Raw genomic sequence first — 24,552 nt, 5'->3', positions numbered from 1 at the left:
TGCAACACCGCGAGCTCTAGCTGCTGCATCGAATGCGTTTTAACACCCGTTTCAAAAAGGAGAGGTGCAAATACACAGCCACAATCAACGACAGCAGGAAAGCTACCACAGATGCATGATCGCAAGCACCATATCGTGTATGAATTTTTAAGCTTTTTGGAAATCAGGCCGTGAGACCTGGAACCAAGGGTGGTCCTTTCCAAAATTCAGGGCGCGACATAGCTCCGCTTCTTGATTCGGTACAAGCTACCCGCCTCGTAAGCTAGCTAGCTCTGGGAGCTTGGAGCTTGCTTTCTTCAAGCTAAGCTTTTTGCAAGCTGAGGTGCCAGGGTGAGGGATATAAAACATCAAGGAAATTGAATTGACAGCTTCGAAGAAAAAAGAGGAGATCGAGGGAAAACCGGAGACGGTAAAGGAGCGATTCCGTGGTGGGCGTGCAGGCTCCTCTTTCACCTCCTCAATGCCACTCTCGTCTCCCATCCTTCTCAACCACATGGGATCACATTCCCGTCCTTTGATTCCTCTTATCTGCAATGGGTCCCGAAGGAACTGTTAGTTTTGCTCTTGCGATGACCTTCGGAACTACCTTTCAGAATACCTCGCTTGGGAGACAGTCAACATCATCTATAGCATCCAAAACTAGTATTACCGGAGTGCAATCACAAGGAGAGCCTACGAAAACTATTCCTATAAATTTCAGTCCAGGAACTACTCGATCTTTATATCCAATGTTCCGCCCTTCGTTACCACCTCAAACCCCGCAGCAGCCGAAGCAATAACAAACACCCCCATGCCTTCGCAAAGAAAAACGGAAACCCCCTCACCCACAAGCTAGCTCGGACCCGAGCTACCTACCTCAGGATTTTCTCGCGTGACCATATAACGACCGCAACGGAAAACGTTCGAGAAAACTAGCGCAAATAGATTACTTTTGTACGGCCACTTATGTTCTCAATTTAGCCACTTCTTTCTTTTCATTTTCGTAAAAGGGTGATCTTCGCCCTCTCGCTTTCGTTAACCCCAATTTTTCGTGCAAACGATCGTATCAATGTTATTATCAAGGGGTGTTCGAGAAAGCGAGAATACCCGCCGTCGCTGTCCCGCTTGAAGAAAAACAGCCGGAGGAGGATATTCCGACATCTGCACTTGTTGACGATGAGAAGAAAGTACGGACACGGCATGCGGAGGCTATGTGGGTGGAGTTGTCTTGTGATTTATTCTTTGTGGCGAATTTGACGACGTTTACGGATTCGCATCAGATTAATGATTTCCCCCTGAGGTGGGGAGAAGAAACAGGGGGTTCGGGTTTACTAATGGCGTATTCTTTTCGATGATAGCATTGCAATCGTATATCGGGTACTTTGCCATCTTGTGCTTTACATGGCTACGAGCCGCATTGTTCGATTTGCGGTTCGGAAGGGATATTTTGATCCAGCGAATTGGTGTCACGGTGGGGTTCTATCGACTCCAAATTCGATCCAAGATATCCCGAACGGTATGTTCTTATCCCCCATTTCTCCTTTATCCCATCGAAAATATATACTAATGACAATCGGATTTCTAGAAACTGGCAAGCGTTCAAACACTCTCGCTGTTACTATTCGCATCCGGATTCGCAATCGCAATCCAATACTCCGTAGTATGGTGGAACACACAAAGACCGAGGTGCCATCGTTCCTAATGTCAATACTCATGTTCATCTTTTTTTTATATCCCCTAGCTAGCGTTCTCATTCTCCGCAACGGGTAACACCAAAGGCTACATCGGCCGGTACGTAGTTTTAAGTCTCGAAGCAATCCTCGTCCTCAGCATATCCCTCAGGTGGGAGATCGTGGGGTTCAAGGGTACCCATCTGATGGGATTGCTTACCCTCATCGTCACGGGCGAGGGTATTATCGGCTCGTGCCGTGCCACGAGTCTCACAAACGAGGGTGTGGGCGCGACGAGTCGGTCGCCTACATTATCCGGAAGAGCCATATCCGGTATCCTCCGTATCGTATGTTCTTTCCCCGGGCTTAAATATCTCTCTTTTGTCCGTCTTTCTGAGAATTGTTTTTTTTAAAAAAAACCGCAGTACTTGCTCTACTTCGACGACGAACCAAATTACGTCTACAGCACCGTTTTGGGTAATCCTCCACTTCGCCGTAATCCTCTTTGTCGAAGGTCAACAACAATTAATGATCTGGCAAGGCATCAGACGTCACCAACGACTTCTTCCCCGAAGAAACCGCAAAGATCGTTGCTTCTGAACCGGCGTTCCTGTTTAACCCGGGATAGCGATGATGCTACTTTTATCGGAAACCAGATTGATAAACTCCGGGATCTTTGCGCATACGCCATCTTCAGCGGGTATCATATCAAAGCACCGGCTGGTAACGATCAATGGTGATAGAAAATTCGAAAGGTTTTCGAGGAGATACAATCTTGTGGTTGTACGGTTCTTCGTTGCCGCTGGAGGGTTTTTGTTGATTGTGGCGCTGTTTACGTATTTGATGAAGCGGCTGAAGGATAGATATGAGTGGTTACATGTTTCTTATAGGGCGGCGATTGGATTGGTGGCGACGAGGATGGATGGGTTTGTGACGAGTCCTCGGGTGGTGCCGATGATGATGATGTTGTTCTCGTGCGTATGTATCTTCTCTTTCTCCTTCCCATTCTTGAGACCTATTATGACTGACTGTGAGAACAGTCCTGCTGTTGGATAAACTTACCATCCCAGCACTCAAATACTCTGACCGAAAACTCCAGCATCGCAAACGGCCGCACGGACAGGACACGGGTGACAAAACGCCGCAGAGTCACAGCAAGATTTGATGTCGACTTTTGTATCATCGGTCACCTCATCCTCTAGTCCTTCGTCCCCTTCAAGCGGCACCCGCCGTGCCGGGCGCAGATAACCCAGCTCCCGAAAACGGTGGCGAAAGTGGATTCGGAGATGTTGAGGGAGAAGAGGAAGAAGGATACCCCTCCGGCACCTCCGGCCCGAGCCACTTGAGACGCCACAACGACTTCACAACCCCCCAAACCCCACCGTTGGGAGCAACACACTACGAATCCCACCCTCGATCCCTAAAATCACCTGTAACCGTGATTCGCCATCCCGTGATCGACTCTACGGATTCATTGGTTCCAAAACTGTTACATATTGCTAGGAGGCATAGTAATTCGATTCTATTAGTAATTTGGATAGATTGTCGACGGATATGCCGCAGACGCATAGGGGGTTGAGGGGAGGGTTGATGTCGAAGGCGGGGAGGGATAGCAGGGGGTTCGTGGGGATTGGGAAGTTTATGAGGGGATGCGGCAGGCGCCGGGATTGTGATCGATGCATGCATTTTCCCTTCCTTTTCAAATGTCTTTTATTCGGTCGTCTCGTACTCGGTTTATTTGGGTTATCGGATTGAAGTTTGGCGTTTGGGTTAGATGAAAGACCATTGGGCTTTCGGTATACGGTTTATCCGTGTAACCATTTGATATGTATAAGTCTAAGAATAGACAAAACTGTGGAAGATAGCCGAAGGACCTCAACCGAAGATATCGACTGCCTATATACGGACAGTAGACGACCGAAAATGCTATAGAGCCCTGGGATGAACAAAGGCCCCTCCCTTTGGGTACGAGACGGTTACGTAGGACTTCCCATCAATAAAAAATATCCAGCATCCGGGCTCGACTCAAATGGACCCCCTGCGCTGAACACCAACGTGTTGCCCGTGTTATGTTTTCCCACCGACCCCTTCGGGAAGGCTTCTAGAAATTCCACATATAGAGTCGAACTCGATAAATCCCGCCACCAGACATCGGATCTCGCCAACCATCGGAATCGAATCCACAAGGTTTCATCCAATCTCTTCTCTTTCCTCACAAGGGTTTCCGGTAGACATGGGGGAAAGTATGTAGTTACCTAGGTATAATCCCTCAATTGCAGAAAACGAATGCCCTTGCCGAATTTTCCTCTGCCTGCGTAGTATGGCTAACGGAACATTAAAGTGAAATCCACCCAGCTGCAAAACAAGAAAAATTCTCGTCATGACCGACTGCCCTGCATTGCCAACTCCTCCACATGACCCTCCCTTCTCTCCATTTCCTTTTTCAAAACGAGCTTGCGTTCCGCATGAAGCTAGTCAACTCGGTATCCAGTTGAAGTATCAAACTAACTTGAAAGAAAAAGACATCACGTTGTCTGTTTCATCATCAAGTTTTTTTCTCAATTCGTCCGATCTCAAAATCCGTGCTGGTCTGCCATACGTAGAGTCCCGGGGGCTGTCAAGTACCGTACCGGCATGCACGTCCTTCCTTACCGGGGTGTGGGGAAAAAACAAGCTTAAATATGATATCGCATCTACCTTCTCAATGCTTACGGAAAAGAACCCACGGTGAAAAGCCATCCGAACAGCAGCCGTTCAAAAACTCACGATCGCAATTTTAAAATTTTTTTCTTTGATATCGAAATTCATGCACTTCGTTGCTTTGTAGATAAGAATAAACCTTTTTTCTTTAAAAATTTCTTCGATTGATCCAATAGGTATCATTTTCGCCTTCGTGCCAAATCATCATACAGCGTCTTTCGACCACTTGACCAAAAAAAAAAAGAAGAAAAGGAAGAATCTTACAAGTTCACTCTTTCCAAACCCCTCACCTAATGCACGAGGAAGAAAAAAACAAGAGAAGAGAAAAAAAACAAGAGAATGATGATCATCCCGTTCCAATACGCCCCGCTTTCGATTCTTCGCTCTAAGTATATACAAAAATACACAACGACCCCTCCATTTATAATAAAAAAGTACTAAAGTCACAACCCCACCATTCCAAAAAAAAAAAAAAGAAAAAAGAAAAAAAGACAAACGACGCTCAATAAACCGTCAAAATGAGAAAACGAAAGACAGCAGTCGAACTTGGGTTCCGAACCAAGGGTCTGAATCACAAGCAATGCTAACAGCGGGTATTCGAAAAAATAGAAAAAGTGGTGAGTAATGTATCACGGGAGACGGACCAAATGCTTCCAAGCCTCCCGCATACGAGAAAAAAAAAAAAATGCATAAACGATTGATAACGCCCCAGTATGAAGTGGTATGGTACGGTTTCGAACAACCCCGCGATAACACAAAAAAGTGACGAGCTCCAAAAAGTCGATACCAGCCAATGTGTTGATTCGATAGTGGGATATCCCTTGTCCGGTCCACCAAGCATACTATAGTTTACGCAAAAATCGGGACCGGGTGTTTCACGAAAACCATGTCGTCAGACTTCGAATGATGGTAGTGGTCGAGGGAAAGAAAAAAAAACACGCAAGCCCGGAAAAAGGATATTTGATGCAAAAGTAAAAAGTCGGATGGTTGGGTATAATGATTAAATCGTAGGTAAAAGATATGCGTTGGAATGACGAAAGCAAGTGGTTTTCCGGGTCTCCAGGGTATCGTCGAATAAAGTTGAATAAAGCCGAGAAAATAATAATTAATGTTGTGTAATCGAAACAGCTCATAGGTGTTTCTCCGGATGATGCTGGGGGGGTGTGCCCCCCGTGTCGTGCGGGTAGGCTCCATTGAAACGGCGAATTTGTGTAATGGCAATGGCGCCTTTCGGACCCTGCAGCAGCTCCCCCGGATCTGGAATCGTCCGACCCAACAATTTTGTCTCAGAAGTACACCCCCAGACCTGTACCGTGTAATGTGAAAGAGGTGGCAGCCTTCGGTACGATCGTGCCACGTCGAAAGGAACATTCCGTAAAGCTTGTCCTTCAGTCGAAACTGATAGGTGTCCAATGTGCTGCATCTCCCAAAGGCCGGAGCTTTGTCGATTGTCGAGGTGGCAATACGAATCGTGCTTTGCCCTGTGATGTGTCGCTGAGCTTGCCCTGTCGCCGCATGTTCATCTCGAGGACGATCACCCGTAGAAAATCGCTATTCTCGCGGACCTCGCGGTTACGGGTTACCGGCACCTCGGGCGGTGGGGTGATGATCGTGCGCTTGTAAGTCTCCAGTTGGATGGAAGCACTTATGCTTTCGTTCCTGTCGGTGAACTGTCCCAGTTCTCGAGAAAACGTCTTGGGTGACGGGTTGAGGTATCTGCGAAGGGCCGGGGTCGGTACATCGTTGAACTTTGGCCTCTTCTCATCCGTGTTGTATTGCGGCGAAATCGAAAGGATGGAGCGAGTTAGGAAATCATCCGGCTGGGTCAAGGGCGTCGACAAGCTTGTGAAAGTTCGTGCAGCCGAACGTAGGACTCGTAACGAGGCCGTCAGGTTTGATTTGAAGGACAATCTGAAAGCACCCAGTTTCTTCTCCTGTTCGGTATACAGGCTCGCATGATCTACATCTTCATCGGACGGCGGTTCCTGGGGTTCCGCTGCTAACAGTGGATGATCGAGTATACATTCTTCAGGCGGCGAGAAGGTCTTGTTAAGTCTCGATGACCGACGCAGAGGTGATGGTGTTACGGGGGCGCCCCATGAGAAGGTTCCCTCGTCATCATTTGCGAGCGAAGGTATCGACTCCGTGGACAGCGACCTGATAGATAGTGCCGATCTAGGAGGGCTAGCTGCCACAGAATAGTCGTCCGACAGGTCAGGCGGACTGAGTAAGACATTGAGAAATGTTTGGGAGTTTGATCGTGCGATGGGCAGCGATAGCTTCTCATCCAAAGCATCATTCAACACAAAGTCCAACAAACTAGATGGCGATTCCAAGGAAGTCGGACTGGCGTCCGAACTTTTCCTTTGATGCAGTCTAGGCCGCTGACGAGTCCCATTCACGATAGACTTTGGAGCACTAGGTCGGAGTGGGATAGAAGTGGCGGCGAGAATCTTAAGAGCTGCGACCGATGGTGTCAAACTCTCCTTACCACTTCGAGGTGTCCTACTCGGATCCCTACTACTTGACTTCCTCTTTCCGAAGTTCAATATCGAAGGAGGCAAGGCTGAAGGTTTCACGGGAATGCTGACAGGAGCAGCAACAGGATTCTGAATTTCCATCATCTTGGTCGTTTGCAGGAACGTCGGAGATGAGCGATTTGCATGACTTGTCGACGAAGCAGCAGCACCGGTAGCAAAAGTGTTGACGGTGTTTGTCCGTTCTGAACCTGAATCTGGCTGGGATGAGGGCAGCGATTCCTGATTTGGGAGCCTGTCGTCCGATTTCTGGAAGGAGCCGCCAAGGGTTGGGAGGGAAGGAGACAATGATGACGAAGTTGGTGTTATCGAAGGTCGGTTTGTAGGATGAGCAGCTGTCGTATTTATAGGATGAGGAGGTAAGGCTGTGTATTGTAACGGGGGCATGGGTAAGGAAATAAAAGAAACAAAACAAAAGAAAAGGGAGAAGAAGAAGAAAAGGAATGGAAGAAGAAGAAGGGAAGCCTGGAACTTTATTAGAGCACAAGGCCAACCAACAGATTCAGATTTCAGATTCGGATCAGGATCGAGTGAAGTAATGTGATGGGTATAGTAAACCTGCCCTGTTTGCTTGTTTCCACGGACCCTTTCTGGTGTGATGTGCTAGCTGGCAGACTGGCTGGGCCTGCCTGAGCTGAGTCGACAGCAAGCTAATTCCAGGTCAGGGTCCCGACAGGGCCAACGAGAACCACCCGGGCCACCGCTTGACTTGAGCCTGATGGTCTGCTGCTACCTCTCCTGCCCAGAACGATCCGAATAAAACACCCCGAAACAGCAAGAAACCGGGGGCTGTTTGGTTGACCGTGAACAAAGAAAAGATGTTGGCGACGATTAATTGAGATAATCCGAAGGGAGAGATGGAGAAGGAGGGAGAGAGCAGTTCGGTATTCCCTTGGATCTCTTTCTTTTTTGGGGGGCCGATACCAACAACAACCACCGTACGGTTCGAACGAGAGTAAACGCTTATCTCCAACCCAGCAGCGCTCTCTGCTCAACCTGCATAATCTCTTCGTCCGGGTAGTTTATGCGCGCTATAAAACAATCGCATACGTCAATGGGGGTGTATACATGGACGGGTCGGTCGGGAGGTCGGTCTAAACTTGGACGGGTGACCTCGTAGTGCAACGGCAGCACGCACCGGGATGGGTTCAGAGATAAGCTACATAGGCAGACCTGTAGAGAACTGTATTATCGATGATGCCAGGGAGGTATTGAGATTCGTTAATATTATAGTAGCCGGTCGGGTAGAGAAGTATATATAAAGTGACAAAGAACACCGAGGAGATGGCCGGTTACAATGATCCACAGGCACCTTGCCGGCCGATGATCATGATCTCTCAACGATAATTAACGGGCAAGCATGTGCGCTTGCGGTTCTATCTATAGCCATCCCACCGTGATCATCTTCTCCTCAACTTCATCACGGATCATATCCAAGGTACGGTATGTTTTGCCTCGGGAAGTTTACAGCGAAGATAACAAGTTCAAAACAAGCTCGCCATATAGATCCCGACACTTGGTTATTCGTTCAAAGGATCACTATAGGATACAACCTTTGTGTAGAATCTAGCAGTTCCGAGATGTTTTAAATCCAATTCGGGCTCTAATTCTGATGAATTAAATCGAAATGAGATAGAAAAGTGCCCTTCTAACCCCCCCATCTCCCACCATAAACACCTGACATGACATCGTACCATCTCCCACCTCAAAAAAAAGGAAAAAAGTGGGATGCATTGCAATATTGATTTTGGTATGGAGATAAGACTACAGATACAGATTAATTACAAACACAGATCAAAATCGTGGGGAAAAAAAGATACAAGTCTACCACAAGCATATAACATTTCAAGGAAAGCAAAAAAAAAAAAAAACCATGCCGCATGCGTCAGCCCCAATGATGTGCTGCCCCATCGGCGAAGGTGGTATGGTACCCCAGGATTTCGCTACTTACCTTTTTCTTTCCCTTCAGGTTGCATTAGTGTGATGTACTGTATATCTTGTTGACAGTATTTGAAAGTCGTACAAGTGGTTCGTTCTGATGAGCTTAGTTTTGTTCGAAAGAATAGGAATGTGACCGCTCCTCATCCCGACGTCCGAGCTCCGGTTCGCATATCTTGCTCCACTTATGTTGGAAACTTCAAGTTACATTCTGAATCGAATCCCTTAGTGGTTTAGCTAACGGTTAGGATATCTGTCCAACCTCAGATGTTCCCATTCTAGAAATCTTATCATGGTTCGTTCACACGACATATACAAAGCAAAGGAACTTTCCTCCTCCCCCAACCGAAAGCTCCCCATGAGATCCTGCCGAAAGGACATGTCGTGAAACCCCACAAAAGCAACATAAAAATCCTCGTTTCGTGATAGGTATCAATGCATCCACGTATATCCCAGACATGACACAACGCCCGCCCATCATCATCATCAGCAGCAGCCGCCTTACCGGCAGCCTCCACGGCCATCGCCTCATGTGCCAATAGCCAACGACCACCGCTGGAAATCGTACCATAAAAGCGGTGACTATTTTTTTCGGCGACATGCGGGTCTTGGCTAGCTATGTCCATATGATCATGATCTTCAGCTAGGTATTGAAAAGCCCGCCCGCCTCACAAAAAAAGCGAGACCTTTCCCGCCTTTCGTTTTCGGGTAAGGCTTTTTTGAACTATTGGACGATGAGGAATGTGGGGGTGCGAAGCACGACCTTCAAGCGAGGTACTCTATACCAATGTTGTCGGGGAATTTTTCGGTTTCTCTCAAAGGGAACACTATCATTGACCAAAGTAACTTGGAATTCTTGAAGATTAGAATGTGACCTCTTGGGCGGTTTCGCAGACCGCAGGGCGAGCAAGTAAAGATATCAACTTGCAAGCTTGTCTTGTTCTGGAAGATGAATACTTTGGTGGTCAATCCCCATTCTATCCCAAGGTGAATACGGCAGCTGCTTAAACGAATTTAGGGCTTCTGAACCGGACTTTGGCAAAAGCTCATTCACGAAATCTCGAATTCGAAGCTAACTGGTACCCCTAGGAAGTCCGGTTGATGCTTAAAGCTTGGGACATGTGTCACCGAATCCGCATCAACGAAATCCCAGGTTATCAATTGTATCCACACATCGATATCTACCGACCACTACCTTGTGATCGTATACATGAACATTCCACAAACCATATTTCCATCTACGCGCAGTTAGCGCAAGGGCATAAAAAAAAAAAAAATAAAGTTCTCGCCCGACGTTAAGCGTTCCGTTCCCTCTGTTGCGCTGTCGTATCAAAAAGGAATAAAGAAATAACACCGAAATATCATAATCAAGGAACACTCGCTGAATAACAAATAAGCATCATATCAACTACTGCACAAGCCGCATCCCGCCAGGAACCGGGCACCCGCTTCCAGAAACCTCAAATCCCTCAGACCCCATATCCCGGCTCTCATCTCTCCTCCTCCTCATCACCGGTCCCACTTTCCACAATAAAAAAACCCTTACCCTAAAGTTTAAAACCTTCTTTCATCCAATATCTGTCTTCAAGAAGCCAATCCGATCCTCTGCCCTCCCAGCTTCTCACCTAGGTATCTGACCAACTGGTCCCCTAACACCTGGATCTCGGCTTTGTAACCCACAAATAGCAGCTTCCTTAGATCGTCGGTGTGTTCTGCTCCCACTGCCGTATCATGATCCCGCCGGAGCATTGATACTGCTTTCGCTCTATCGTGCGCAGTCATCGGTAGTACTCCCTGCGGAGGCGAAAAAGCATATCGTACCCGTTTACTACGTGGCTCTTCTTCGTTGTTTGTCGAGATGCTGCCGCTGTCTTTGATGTTACTACCATTGCCCTCCGCGGAGAAATGCTCCAAAATATCACAAAACTTCACCCCAAGATGCCGTAACGCCGGGACCGCCATTTGTTCATAAAACAGGCCGGCGGCACGAGATACCGAGCAGCCGTTTTTGTACATAGTGTAGATATCCAGTCCGTGCGGATCATAGTCGACCAGACAGTAAAAGTCAAGGTATTGGCCGGCAAGGCTCTTGGTGAGGTAGAGATAATGGGCGAGTTCTCTGGTTGCGATGTCGGGGTACCCTTTGCCCTGTTAATACCCTCCACGAACACGAGGTTTCAGATAAGCTTATTACTATCATCATGACGGCGATTGGGGAGGGTTGTTTTTTTTTCTAGAAGGTGGTTGAGGCGAGAGAAAGGTGGTTGCGACCTACGCAAATGAGTATAGGGCGACCAGGGAGTCGCTTCCAATCCCCGGACTCTGCTAAAGTTCGAAAGATAGCCTTGTTTTGGTTGGCGTGGTTAGTGAATAATGATACGAAATCCTGGTTATGATCTGCCACTACCTCCTTCTCGATTATGAGAACTGTATCGCTGTCTCTGATTTCGACCTTCTCGATGTCGGTGGATGAGGGGATAAGCACGCCTTCGCCTTCGATGTTGCAGTTTATAATGCTGCCGTCGGTTTTAAAGATACTCAGGTCTCCGCAGACGAGGCCTTTGGCGGCGGCTGTCTATTTTCACATGCTCTTTTGTCAATCTTAAATTATCGTGACGACTGAAAGTCGGATAGAAAATCTAGGCATCGATCGCATACGATATGTAACGTTCGCCTCGGGACGCCGAGTGCGGAGGCAATATCATCGACTAGGTTGTCGACAGTTTGCTGTGACCCGAACAGGGCCACGTCTTTGTAGTATATATCTCTGATATGCGATTAAATTAGCATCTGATATTCAGTCCATGACTTGGTATCTTTTGTCCCAGCGCACATACCGTTTTGTATATATCTTATCCGACTTGATAGCCTCCCTCGCGAGCTCGAGAATCCTGACAAATGCTCCTAAAGAACTGTAAACATCAAAGCCCCGTGACTACGTATTGAAAACCCGTAAAATATCGCGTACCGAATCTCTGATTATCACGGGAACGCGGTCCAGGATATACCAGCGTCCTCCAACCCCATTTCGGCGGGCTCCTGATGAAATATGACTATGAGGCTCTCTCTGCCAAACGAACGGAACAAGCAACATACCTAGATCTTTCGCACCCCCTGAGCTTCACCACTAGCTTTCCTTTACTATCAATAACATCCAACCATGCGGCGAACATCTCGTCAATCTTCTGTAGTACCCATGCAGACGGTCGTGACGAGTTGTCAAGTCCTTCCCATGTTACGGTGACCGTTTCGTCTACTCGATTTTCGAGAAAGATTTTATGCACTCTACCTGCGATGTCTAGCTCTGGCACTTGAGGGCTTGTGGTGGGATCTGTAGCTGGATCGCTTGATGTCGCTGCTTCGGCAGCATCGACGCTTTGTGGTATTTCGTGTGCATTTTGCGTTGTAGACGGAAGCTGGACGGTGGTAGGTGGACTCGAAGTAGCAGCAGCTCGAATTGGAGGAAGTATATCCGAATTTAGAATACCCGTAGGTATAGTACTTGATATCTCGACTTCCGCGGCAGGAGTAAATATAGGCGTCGTTAAGTCCAAAAATTGGGATTCATCGACGGGAGAAACGCTGGTATCTTCATCCGACCAGCCAAAGTATTCGCTTCCATCATCTTTGATGGGTGTTTGGTTCTGGTAGAGATCCATAGCGTTGGAGAGCTCTAGGTCGTATCGGTCTTCTAGGATTGAGGACATGGTTGGTGGGGATGCCTGGGTGGATGGAAAGTGGAGGACAAGTTGGATGTGTGGTTTATACGCTGGTACGCTTCATGGTTAATTTATACATCTAGATACGGGGTTATTTCACCAATCGATTGTCCTGGATGGCATTCGACTATTCCACGAGTATTTGTAAATTTAGTAGTATAGCTATATATATTACTAAAACATACGAGCCTAGGATGCGATAGATGCTAGTCTTGTGTAGGTCAATACGACCTGAGAAACAGTTTTGCTACCTATGGTAGCTGTAGTAGTAGCGTCTAGAGGGTCTCTTGCTCCGCAATGGATGAGCTTCGAGGGAGCTTTAAGCTAAAGTCGACATGTTGGACGCTCTGGTGTATCGAGCTTGTGGAGATGATATCGATATCTATTACGCGAGAATAGGTTAGCGAGCCCCCCAGGACTACCTTCCTCCAAGAGTACTGAATATAACTTACCTTGACAGATATAATTCTCCACGTTATCCAACGTCAATCCACCGCTGCATTCCAATAGAACATTCGACTTTCCTGCCCACCTAGCCTTCAGATTATTTGCAGCAATCTTAATTCCATCGCTATTAAAGTTGTCCAACATGACAATATCTGCACCCGCGGCAATGGCCTCGTCCGCTTCGGCTTCCGATTGGACTTCTACTTCGATCTTGACTGCGAAACCTCCTACGGCACGGGCGGCCTGGACGGCTTTCGTTATCGAGCCTTTATGATCATAATGGTCAGTAAGATCTTAAGCTCAGCCTAATTTCACAACGGGGCGGGTCGAGAAATCACCCTTTGACCAAATATGGTTATCCTTCAGCATGATCATGCTGCTAAGGTCATATCTGTGCGCATCGACACCGCCAACCAACATGCCGTACTTTTCAACCAATCTGAAACCCGGCGTGGTTTTCCTTGTACCGGCTAGGATGCCTTGGTACCCCGCCTTCCTGACTATTCTAAGCATCAGGCGGGATCTGGAAGTTTCTCAGTAAGTCTATGGTCATCTTTAACTTGATAAAAGTTGACAGACCTTGTAGCGATACCTGAGCATCGGGCTAGGGTATTCAATGCGACTCGCTCGCCGAGAAGCAGCTTCCTAGCAGGCCCTCTGACGGTTGCAACCTTCTTGACTGGTTCGAAGAACTCGCCCTCGTGTAAATGCCATTCTACGCTGCAAATCCCACAATATAAATTCCCATCGTTAGCGAATCCCGAGGTCCGTAGGGAAGATCTTGAGAGTGTTAAACATACGAACATCCCAACTGCGAAAAGACTTCATTGAAAAACGGCACACCGGCGAGAACACCCTACGATAACCGTTAGAAACCAGTCGATATCAAACCTTTATCATTAGGCATCATACAGCAGTTTTCCCGTAAAGCGTCGCCACCGACTCTTCCTCTCCAACTACAAACCCGCCGTAATCAAACGACGGACAATCCTCCTCCAACCAATTTCTAATCGTCTGCTTATAATTCGTCGGCAGCAAATGCGTGAGATCACCGTAGTCCAGCGCCATGTCGTTCGGATATTGATGCGGATCAGAGGTCGACATCGTCTAAAAAAGGGAAATAGGAAATTCACGCTAAAAATAAAAAGAATTCCTCCCGTTATGGGGAATTTATATCTTTTTCGACTTTTAAAGGCGGTTAACTTCGGCTGGGGTGTGTTGTATTTTTCGGTCGATGGCCGTTCAATTCGCTGCCCGATTTAATGTCTCAACGGTGACTTTGCCTGTGGTGGCTTGGCTTTGGCTTGTGATGGATGAGTGGGACGGATTGAAGTTGAAGTAAACTCGAGGTTAACGTTAAACTTGCCTGCAGGATGCACCCCGCGTTTGGATCTATCACAATCACAGGACACGCCGACTCCACACGGCGGTTTGACAGACGGAGGGGGGAGCTCGACGTCACCAAACCTATCCAGACCTCATAGCCGTCTTTCCGACCGATGCGCAAGCAGTTAGTCGCGTGATGTCTCCGGGAACCCCAGCTAGGGCTGCCGCTTCCAGGCCCAATCGTCTGGTCTTTCGCCCCTTCGATGCTCGTTCATCAGCGAATGCAGCAGCCTCCAACGCAACCCCAATACCACCACCGCCACAGCTCCGAGACACCACCACTAGCGAGAAATCTTCACAAAAGTCTGCAAGGTCAGAAGACTACGGTATCGACTTTGAACTCGACGATGATGATGCCGACGCGATCGAAGAAGTATTTACAGAATTTGAAAAGAAGCTGAAGAAGCAGGATAATGAGAAAAGTCCCATAGTCGTGAAGACCATTTTGGATGAAAATCCTTCGACTTCGACTATACCGGCGAGGTCATTTGAACGTCTTCTACCTACCCAACCTACGCAGTATTCATCGAGTTCAAGCCAAGCTCGCGTACGGATCGAAGAGGAGGCACCGACGGAACAGGAAGAATACCATGATTCGCTTGCACTCGACGCTCTTCTCGACTTAGAATTCGATGATGCAGAATTACTGGCCGGCCTTGTGTCGCACAAGCTTCCTAGCTCTCAGCCCAAACCACAGTCTGAAGGTGAAGGCAAAGGGAAGCAGAAATCTGGTGGGACTTGGGATTCACAGGAGAACTGGAATGACGAGGAAATCGATCGGCAGGTGCTTTGGGAGTATGAGGAATGGGTTAAACGGACGGGCTACGTTGAGGCTCCAGGGAAAGACAAGGGTATAGCCCCCTACACGAATTGACGTTCCCCGCTAGCGGTGAGCGGCCGCTGATATTGAAAAGCGCATAGGAATAATCGATGAGACGCCCCAGACAAAGGCCGCCAAGGAAGCCGAGAAACAGAATGAAGACCGATGCAAGGAAACATCGGAGGCAGGACAGGTGCTAGATATTGAGGAAGCACCCGAGGACACTCGATCTCCGTTAGATCGATGGCGCAACAGGGGTGGCAATACGAAACTGTCGGTATCCGATTTGCTGTGCAACATGTGGTGCGAACAGCAGTACCATTATACGCTCCTTAGAGGTTTCAAGCGGCGGACTGTAGAAATGCAGGCCGGAACGAAGATTCACAAGGAAATGGAGGAGCAGGTCCACACTATTGTGCCGGTTACTGTGAAGACGGCTCATGATAAGTGGGGTGTTAGGATATGGAATATGATCCAAGGGCTTGAAAGTTTGCGGACTACGGGGTTGACAAGGGAGCTGGAAGTTTGGGGGTGGATCGATGGTGTATTCATAAACGGGGTCATAGACGAAGTGAACTTCAAGAAATTTGAAAGGGAAAGAGATGATAAGGAGAATGGCGCTGTGGGGACGGCTGGTGATAGAGAAGAAGCGAAGGAAGTATCACTACCTGAAAATGTTACAGAGGCAATGATTACGGGTGCTGCTCCAACGGAAGAGAAAGCCGGCGAGCTCCCAGCAACCCCCAAAAAGAAGAGAGGACGCCCGAGAAAGACGCCAGAACCGACATCGCCAAACCCCAAGACTCCAAAGCAACAAAAGTCGATATTGGATTTCATAACACCGAGCCCAAAAAAGACTCATCCTAAAGGACAGCCTGCCTATGTTCTCGATCTCAAGACGAGGGCATCGGCGAGGATACCCGAGCCAGGGTCGTCACAATCGTTATCCGTTCATATTCAGTTGATGCTATACCGACAGCTATTGAATGATATGATCAAGGCTACGCCAAAGTCGATGGTTAAGAAACTTTGCAAGCATCACGACATTCCGGCCGATGAACCTTTCTCGGATGATTTGATAGCTGGGCTAGCGGGGAATGGCAACGAAACCGAACCCGGGAGCGACGAGTTATCGTTGTTACTGGAGAACAACTCCATCGAGAAGCTTTACACCCTGTTCCAGAAGAAACTGAAACAGACCATCAGTACGGTCTCGCCGGAACTAACAGTGGTGTATCGCTGGCAACAAAACGGACAGTTCATGGACTCTGCGCATTACATGGCGGATGATGATATGCTGAAACAGCACGTGGATAATATAATATCATGGTGGAAGGGGCAGCGGGAGACTGTTGGAGTTCCCATCGAGGAGGCCTGGAAGTGCAAGCGCTGCGAATTTTCAGACAACTGTCAGTGGATCCAGAAACAGATAGATCTGATGCGGCAGAAGCGGCGTGCGGCGATGTTAAAGGACTAGACACAATTGCAATTGTTTTGTGCGTATACTTCGTAGAGTAGAGCATGGTATACGGTATTACAGGCCACGGCTGGATTGTCTCGAAGTTGGGCGAACAAGGCTTGGCGTGGTCATCGATAGCTTATTTTTGCCTTGTCGCACGTTCGGCTACATTCTCCACATATCATTCCCAAGCTTCCACTTCCTCTTCCAGCTCTCCTCTCCTTCCCTCTTTTAATTTCCTTCCACGTCTCCCATTAGCAGAAAACCCCTTCCGTCCGTTTTGTTCGCCTCATCGCCAGGCTTCCAAAACGATGGGCGACCAACAAGGAGAAGCCTTTCCTTATGCTGATTTAATCGCCCAAATTTCGGCTGCCGTCGCGGTTGTCTGGTACGTCGTTATCTGGTTAATTGGCTTACTTGGCCATGTCCGAATGTGAGTTCGCCGTCCTTTCCATGAGCGTCTCAACGGCGACGTCTCCTTTTACTCTAACATACATGAAAAACCGCAGACGGACGGGAATAACTCGGAAGCTGGTGGCCGGAAGCCCGAGAGCAGAAGCTGTATCCGCTACCCTCGACCAATCCAAGGCACCCGGTGTAACAGTCATCCGACCCATCAAATCTCCTGGCAAATTCCAAACCGAACCACACCTTATCGAATGTCTCCTTGCTACGGTCCGCCAGAGGTACCCTCGTTTCGAACTTATACTCACCGTTGCCGACGTGGATGATCCCGCCATCCCTGGAATTCACCAATTGATTCGCGACCACCCGGACCAGGATGTCAGCTTGATCATCGGCGACGAGAAGATCGGGATTAATCCCAAGATTAACAATCTTGTCCGGGGCTGGCGGAAAGCGAAATACGATATCATCTGGATCGTTGACTGTAACATCTGGTTGGACCACGGTGCTATGGGGAGGGCTGTCGATGTCCTCCTCGGCCATCCTTGGGACAGGGAACCTCATAAACCATCTCGGCGTCCTGCGAAAGTCGTGCATCACCTACCGATCTGTGTGAATACGACCGAAACCGATGAAGCTTTCGTACCCCAGACCGGCCGATTCGATAGACTCGGATGCGCGTTGGAGGAGGCATTCCTGTCGAGTTCGCACGCCAAATTCTACGTCGGAATCAACACCGTCGCCGTTGCCCCTTGCATGATCGGGAAAAGCAACATGTTCCGAAAATCACACCTTATGGAGCTCTGCCCCAAAACCCCATACGGCGAAGGCGGCATTGCGAACTTTTCGTCAAAACTGTGTGAGGACCATTTGATCGCAGAGCACCTTTGGAAATATAGCGTTAAAGACGATATCAAGTACAACAATGAAAACAATACGAGTACGGGATTGATCAAGCATCTGCTGTTGAACGAGCCGTGTTTCCAGCCCATGAGCGATATGACGCTTTTCGAATACTGGACACGCCGTAGTCGCTGGCTGACGGTGCGAAAGTTCTCGGTCCTGGGGGCAGCGCTTGTGGAGCCAGGGACGGAGTGCTTTCTGGGGTCGTATCTTGGCGGGGTCGGGCTAAAATACTTGGATCTTTTGCCCGCGGGGTGGACGGTTGGCCAGTTCTGGCTGGCAAGTGTGGCGGCCTGGTGTCTGTCGGACTGGTTCCTGTACCGGGATATTCACAGATACGCGACCGTCGACAAGGAGGACCCGAATTGTCCCGTCTGGTTGAAGAACGATCGGAAACGAAGCATTTTCACATGGTTTCTGCAGTGGTTCGGACGAGAGGCACTTGCTCTACCGATTTGGTTTAATGGCATGTTGCGCGGGGATGTGAACTGGCGCGGGAATGAGTTTTCTGTTACTGCGGGCGGAGTAAGGCAAGGAACTCGATAATTGGGTTTACGGAGGAACGGGTAAGATGAATCGATGATGGCTATGGCGACGCTTGCGGACCTTCTGGGAAAAAAAGCGGCCTTTTCTCCTTGCGATTGATAAGTGTCTTTTGGCTCCTTTTTTTGGCTTGTTCCTTTTGCTCTTTTCTTTTTTTTTTTTTCTAGATTTTTTCGTCGATGCATTTGGTAGAGGCAGCAGGACAGGCGTTATAGAAATCCCGAGCATTGCATTGGATGGAAAGACACAAATACAAGCAAGTACAGCACACCGTCGTTAGAAGACGGAATACCCTCTTTACTTAAATAGTTCCACGGTACCCGACTGCATAAAATAGATAAAAATAAATAAGGTTGTTGGGAGGTATCGATCTGGAATGAAGTTAAAATGATCACAAGCCCTCTTGTCGTTTTTAGTCCGAATCGATACCAGCTAAGCCGGACTCGACTCTAACTGACTCTGACTCGACTGACGTATTCTGTCACAACTGGCAGCCTTCCTTTGGTTCAAGCCGGTTCCTTTGGTCGGCGGTGCATTTTAATAGCTTTCGGCGTGATAATCGAATCAGGCGGCCTAAGCAGAAGCCCCAACCGAAAAACTGGAACGGCTTAAGGCTTCTCCGTTCATTAAACCATTCCTTCTGCCTCCCCGAAGAGCAATAAGCAACGACCAAGCACGGGGCCATTGACTCGAATTCCAGTGGGTGACTCCCCTCTCGCCGACCGACGCGACCACAGAACAAGAAACGGGAAACAAGAGGCATTGCAAGGCAAGAGACACAGGCACGGACACGGACACAGTCAAGGACCCCTCGGTCAGCTATTCCAAGGTGAAACACAAAAGCCTTAAGCCAGCCAAAGCCAGCTAAAGATTTCCAAAGAAGGTGCTGGCATTCGCCTGGCCAGTTAATATAATTTCTGGAATTTCTTATATACATAAGGATCCCCTCTGTTGGTTGCCTTGTTCACGACATACTTTTTTTATTTATATTTTTTATTTTTGAGAAATTCGAATTCCGAATCATTCATCAACTATCGCAATTAAACCACTTCTTCCGAAAACCATCAGTTTTTTCAATCGACATTATATAAACTACGACGGATATCCCGGTTGCAACTTAGTGTCGTCAATATGGGTCGGCCACGGGTATGTAACGCAACGGCTTCCTGTGTTCCATGGAGTCTTCCGCTTTGCCTATGCCTAACGAAAAAGAACTAACCCCATCGCTTTTTCTTGTGCTTGCCTAGTTAATAATCCTTATCAGACATGCTCAGAGCGAAGGCAATCGTATGTTTCCATCCTTTTTCCATCTTATTTTTTCGATATCCACCGCGGGATAGATACTTGTATTGATTTCGAGATCGAAAAACCTAACTCAAATTCCCACGTTCTAGAAAACAAAGCCATCCACCAAACCATCCCGGATCATAGAGTTAAACTCACACAGTTCGGCCACGAGCAAGCTCGCGCGGCGGGACATCGGTTAAAGGATATCCTTCTGCCTACGGATACGTTACAGATCTACACCTCGCCGTACAGAAGGACGAGGGAGACGACTGCTAATATTATTGAAAGCTTGGGAGACGATTGGAAAGAGAAGACTACGGTCTACGAGGAGCCGAGGATTAGGGAGCAAGGTGAGTTGTAATTGCTAACCTTTTTTGTTTCGGCAGAAAATTTGTGGATGGGTATGCTGATTTCTTTGGCGAAGATGTAATAGGTTTCCTCCAATGCTTATAGTTTCACTGGAGGGATACGGTAACTGACGACGGGACAACTCCGTGTAGTTTGGAAACTTCCAAGGATGTTCGGCATATCAAGAGAGAATATGGCAGGAAAGAGCTGCTTATGGTCACTTGTGAGTTTTCCTACTTCTTTCCTCCGGTCTCCTTCGTATTCTTTAGGCTCCCCTCTAATCTACACCGGCTGACTCTCGGTATAGCTTCTACCGAATCCCTAATGGCGAATCGGCTGCAGATGCGTACGACCGAGTAAGCGGGTTCAACGAAAGCCTATGGCGTCAGTTTGCGGAGCCGGATTGTCCAAGTGTTATTATCCTTGTGACGCACGGGCTCATGACGAGGGTATTCTTGATGAAGTGGTAGGTTTCTCGTTCTTATTCCGTTGGATTTGGTATCATAGCTAATCGGTTTTCTTAATCCACAGGTATCGTAAGTAGATCACGATGATGAACGAATAACCGGACCACTCGACTAATCATCAGCCCTACCTCGGGAGTAGACTACACCGTCGAAGAATTCGAAGACTGGATGAACGTCGAACATTGCCAATTCGTCATCATGCGCCGTAACGAAAAGGGTAAATACGATCTCGAAACCAAATTACGCACCTGGACCGAATACGACCGTGAGCAGGCCGAAGCCGCAAAGAACGACCTGAATCTAGCAGCCCAGCGTGCGGCCAAACAAAAGAAGTTCCAATCGCTTAAGAGGAAATGGGGCGGTTGTCCGGACGGATGCACGCATGGAGCGCAGATGGCGGGGTATCAGCCTGCGGCTGCTTCTTCTCATCAACATCAGCATCACCAGCAATCCATTGCGGCGGTGATAGATAAGCACGATAAAGGAGCTATTGAGAAGGCCATTGCTGGGAACTTGTGCTCGAATTGCGGGCATGAGATCAACAGGAGCAAGAGTAGCAAAAAGCTGTCGAGACCGGTGGTTAGGGTTGAGCCGCCTCCGGCGATCGATACTTCCTCGGACGAGGAGGGCAGGACGAGCAGCGATGGGAAGTTGCTCAGTGGTATTATCAGAGGGAGAGATGGCGGGGGCAGCAAGAGCGGATTCAATAGCGACTACGAAGCGGAAGATGAGATTGATAGCGAGAGGGAGAAGCAAGAGGTTCGCGAGGAGAATTTTAAGCTGCTGCATGCGAAAACCGAGAAGCTGGGAGACATCAAGAGTGACTCCGAGTGGTCGAGGGGATCGCAGCCGGACTCCGAGGGTGGCGAGAACGGACCCACCCACGGGAAGGGGAAGATTGCCCCCGAGGAGTGAAGGGACGGGGAAGGGCGCTAGTGGTATATCTCTGGGGGTTTTGTCGAGTGGATACAGATTGGCTTTTCTTCTTCTTCTCTCCTCCCTTCTCCTTTTTACTTTCTATTCTTCCTTCGTGTCGCTTCTTTCCATGATTTTGCTTTGCGAGCGATACCTGATATTTTATTGTTCATTGCACTGGATTCGATTGGGGATATACCAGGACCGGCGGGTGGCTTGTTTTTCTTCTGTTCTGGTTTCTTGTTACATTCCTGGCCGTCATTTTGATTCTTGAAACTGCTTCTTCCTCCTTTAGAGGAGTTACGGCGTCTTGGTTTCATCGGCGGGCACATGCGCATGCTTCTTCTGCATTTTGATTTCATTCTATTCGGTCACAAACGTCTTCCTTCCCTGTTTCTCGCACGGGGTTTCTAGACGGAACGTACCCAACTATTATTACTAAATTGGACTTCATCATAACTTCATTTGTTTCCTAAATACCGATATACGATAGTTCCGAAAGAACGCCTTTTCCCACACCGCTGATGGACAAGAAAAATACATATTTACCTCCAAAATTCGTAGCTTTGCAGCATATTCACTTATTCTCGAAGTGTTCCTCGATACGCTCAACCAAATCCGCCTTCTTCCCAGCAACGGACATCCCTTTCGAATTCAACCAGTCCTTCAGTACCGCCACCGTCAACTATGCAAAAGGGTTAGTCGTGAATCCCTTCCGCGTTTGTTTTAAAAGAATCGCAACGAACCTTGTTAAGCGTATTCTTATCATACGCAGCTCTGATCTCTTTATCCGCATCACCAGGTCCGCTATCAACATCCTTCTTCACCTTCTTCGCCGCCGCCGCATCGGCCGGCTCCCGTCCTCTCTTAGTACCGTGCACCTCAACTTGCGCCGGCCTCGTCAACCTAAACTCCGCCATCGCCTGCGATAACGAATCTCCCCAGTCTTGTATAAACTTCCCGGCGTACTTCTCAATACTCTTATACTTCGGCTCCGTCTTATCCTCAAACTCCTCCGGCAACTCCTCTTCTAGCGCAATGGCTTCCAGTACCTTGTAATGCTTCTGCAACGCCGGGTTTGGGTATTTCTCTGGTATATAACCCTTGGGCATGTGGAGCTGCCTGATGACATCTTGCATCCTATCGATCAAGTGGTTTGGCGCGACGATGTGTGGTATCTCCGGGTTTTGCCTTATGTCGTCTACGAACGGCAGGGGGATTATGAACATCCCCTGCGGTTCGACGGAAGGGAGAATGGCTGTCATCGCTGGCGCCGCATTGCGGCGGGCGATGAACCATGCTATACCCATCAACTTGTCGTTCAAAAGTTTGTTCCTTAGGGCGGCAAAAGTCCTCGTAGAGCCCGTATAATCCTCCTCGCTGGGGTAAATAAACGTCGAGCTCCTCACGTTATGCCAAAACTGTAATTCGGATTGTGGCTTGAATCCCAAAATCCTCAATACCGGATCACCAAAGTATCGCATTTTCTTGAAGTCTTCTTCGCTGAATGAGACGGTTTCGCCGCCGAATTTGTAGGCTTTGCGGATTTGGTCTGGGGTTACTTCTTGTGCTGTTTCTTCGACCATACGGGTCGTTGAACCTTTGACTATTTGAAGTTTTTCGCCTCGTTCGTGGATGTAATGGGATCGCGAGGGGGTGACACGTTTGTAAAGGAGGTATCCTTTGATGCCTATAACGAAACCTTTACCGATTTCCATTTTTAAAGTGAACAGAGCCCTCCGTGGCGCTTGTTTGGCAGTTATAGCTGATAGCATTTGTTCGTATCTACTTTCGGCATCGGTTGCCTTTGCGACTTCTTCGGCATCCGGTAGGTTTTCTGTTGTGTCTTCGCCGGCGTCGTATATTATGTCCGTGTAGAAGAGGGTTTTGTCGAATTGGTGGGTTGGGGAGGAGATGAAGAACGGTTCGATGCGGACGCCGAGGTCGTAGAGGTCGCGGGCACGGGTTTGGGCGGACGAACGGGCGGATTTGTCGGTGTCCGGGTTGTCATTGTCGGTGATTATGAAGAGACGGCGGGAATTGAAGTTTGCGGCTCTGGAGAGGGGTTAGTTGTACGGTCTGAGGGGATATGGGAAGATAGTGAAGCGTACTTCGTGGTGAACAGGTGGTTTGCGGCGAAGAGGACGTTTGCCATGCTGGCTGGTTTCTTTGACGGTTTAAGAATTGCGGAAAGTTCATCGGGGTCTGTGGTATTTCAAAGGTCAATCGTCCGGTCGTCCGATTAGAACTCGTGGTGGTGGTGGTAACATACCGTCGAGCAGGTGCTTCAGTTCCTTGATACTCGGTGCATCTGGAATATCCAGATCCATCAACAGGTAGCAATTCGGGTAACTGATATTGTTAGATCCCTCGCCGTACTTTGTCTCCTCCGTGCCGAATAGTAATATACCCATCATGTCATTGGGAGTAGATATGATACGGTTCTTAAGAATAGCTTCGGCGCATCGTAAAGCGGCTTCAGCACTGCTGTATTTAGGTTTCTTGTTCTTCTTCTTTTTAGATCCGCCGCCTTCGGCGTCCTCGTCCTCATCTTCATTCGGAGGTGCGATCATGGAATTTGAAACTTCGATGGCAAAGAGGGTGGCATCTTTCATTGCTTGGAATTCCTGATACAGATGTATACCATTAGTTTATGCGACTTAAACACCGTATATACATAGGCAGTAACCACCGTCTCATCCCGGCCATCGTCATCATCGTCATCGGCAGCATCAGCGCCGGAATTCCACTTTTTATCTGCAGACATTGTTAGAGGTAAGGAGGATGCTGAAAAATTGAGGCTGGCGGAAAAGGAGACGGTCGGTCCTTTTATGGAGGCTGATGTTAGATGTGGAGTTGAAGGGGAGACGTGAATATGCGTCACGTCCGAGACTACGCCAAAAGCGAAGACTCACCAGATCACGTTACCTGGCGCGACTCCACCGCCGAAGGGCTGAGAAAATGGGACTTCATGAGTAAGTCGATCACTAAGAGTAAATCTTTCAACTACGAATGTATCAGGTAATTTT

At 48.3% G+C, this 24,552-nt stretch overlaps 8 protein-coding genes across 9 annotated transcripts; 4 read left to right on the top strand and 4 right to left on the bottom strand.

The window, feature by feature from the left end:
- Positions 1-1,380: 1,380 nt before the first annotated feature.
- Positions 1,381-2,814, top strand: DFL_002768 (uncharacterized protein; the record flags this gene model as incomplete). 2 transcript variants are annotated; one of them, XM_067631603.1, is made up of 8 exons in its annotated part: positions 1,381-1,495; positions 1,565-1,665; positions 1,721-1,996; positions 2,075-2,126; positions 2,198-2,255; positions 2,306-2,372; positions 2,540-2,627; positions 2,690-2,814. In XM_067631603.1, 8 exons carry the CDS (start codon positions 1,381-1,383, stop codon positions 2,812-2,814), a joined length of 882 nt encoding a protein of 293 aa, XP_067494133.1. The 2 variants fall into 2 exon arrangements, with proteins under 2 accessions (XP_067494133.1, XP_067494132.1); XM_067631602.1 differs by lacking the exons at positions 2,306-2,372; positions 2,540-2,627; positions 2,690-2,814 and having other exon boundaries at positions 2,191-2,249.
- A 2,923-nt stretch (positions 2,815-5,737) lies between these two features.
- Positions 5,738-6,973, bottom strand: DFL_002767 (uncharacterized protein; the record flags this gene model as incomplete). Its single annotated transcript, XM_067631601.1, has 1 exon — positions 5,738-6,973. The coding sequence occupies one exon, from the start codon at positions 6,971-6,973 to the stop codon at positions 5,738-5,740; it is 1,236 nt and encodes a 411-aa protein (XP_067494131.1).
- Positions 6,974-10,408: 3,435 nt separating this feature from the next.
- DFL_002766 (uncharacterized protein) lies at positions 10,409-12,531 on the bottom strand (the record flags this gene model as incomplete). The annotated part of the gene is made up of 6 exons (XM_067631600.1): positions 10,409-10,972; positions 11,100-11,399; positions 11,483-11,591; positions 11,662-11,728; positions 11,793-11,863; positions 11,921-12,531. 6 exons carry the CDS (start codon positions 12,529-12,531, stop codon positions 10,409-10,411), a joined length of 1,722 nt encoding a protein of 573 aa, XP_067494130.1.
- A 287-nt stretch (positions 12,532-12,818) lies between these two features.
- Positions 12,819-14,094, bottom strand: DFL_002765 (uncharacterized protein; the record flags this gene model as incomplete). Its single annotated transcript, XM_067631599.1, has 6 exons — positions 12,819-12,925; positions 12,996-13,256; positions 13,329-13,513; positions 13,570-13,710; positions 13,791-13,846; positions 13,903-14,094. 6 exons carry the CDS (start codon positions 14,092-14,094, stop codon positions 12,819-12,821), a joined length of 942 nt encoding a protein of 313 aa, XP_067494129.1.
- Positions 14,095-14,512: 418 nt separating this feature from the next.
- Positions 14,513-16,673, top strand: DFL_002764 (uncharacterized protein; the record flags this gene model as incomplete). The annotated part of the gene is made up of 2 exons (XM_067631598.1): positions 14,513-15,227; positions 15,298-16,673. 2 exons carry the CDS (start codon positions 14,513-14,515, stop codon positions 16,671-16,673), a joined length of 2,091 nt encoding a protein of 696 aa, XP_067494128.1.
- Positions 16,674-16,966: 293 nt separating this feature from the next.
- On the top strand, positions 16,967-18,509 carry DFL_002763 (uncharacterized protein; the record flags this gene model as incomplete). Its single annotated transcript, XM_067631597.1, has 2 exons — positions 16,967-17,088; positions 17,165-18,509. 2 exons carry the CDS (start codon positions 16,967-16,969, stop codon positions 18,507-18,509), a joined length of 1,467 nt encoding a protein of 488 aa, XP_067494127.1.
- A 1,128-nt stretch (positions 18,510-19,637) lies between these two features.
- On the top strand, positions 19,638-21,523 carry DFL_002762 (uncharacterized protein; the record flags this gene model as incomplete). The annotated part of the gene is made up of 7 exons (XM_067631596.1): positions 19,638-19,652; positions 19,754-19,793; positions 19,901-20,143; positions 20,310-20,364; positions 20,449-20,607; positions 20,673-20,677; positions 20,748-21,523. 7 exons carry the CDS (start codon positions 19,638-19,640, stop codon positions 21,521-21,523), a joined length of 1,293 nt encoding a protein of 430 aa, XP_067494126.1.
- Positions 21,524-22,100: 577 nt separating this feature from the next.
- DFL_002761 (uncharacterized protein) lies at positions 22,101-24,290 on the bottom strand (the record flags this gene model as incomplete). The annotated part of the gene is made up of 5 exons (XM_067631595.1): positions 22,101-22,208; positions 22,270-23,578; positions 23,635-23,728; positions 23,796-24,150; positions 24,216-24,290. The coding sequence occupies 5 exons, from the start codon at positions 24,288-24,290 to the stop codon at positions 22,101-22,103; spliced, it is 1,941 nt and encodes a 646-aa protein (XP_067494125.1).
- Between the last annotated feature and the right edge of the window lie 262 nt (positions 24,291-24,552).

Source organism: Arthrobotrys flagrans, assembly GCF_004000055.1.
Source record: "Arthrobotrys flagrans strain CBS H-5679 chromosome Unknown unitig_3, whole genome shotgun sequence".
In the NCBI taxonomy this organism is placed as follows: domain Eukaryota; kingdom Fungi; phylum Ascomycota; class Orbiliomycetes; order Orbiliales; family Orbiliaceae; genus Arthrobotrys; species Arthrobotrys flagrans.
This window is presented reverse-complemented; position numbering and strand designations above follow the sequence as displayed.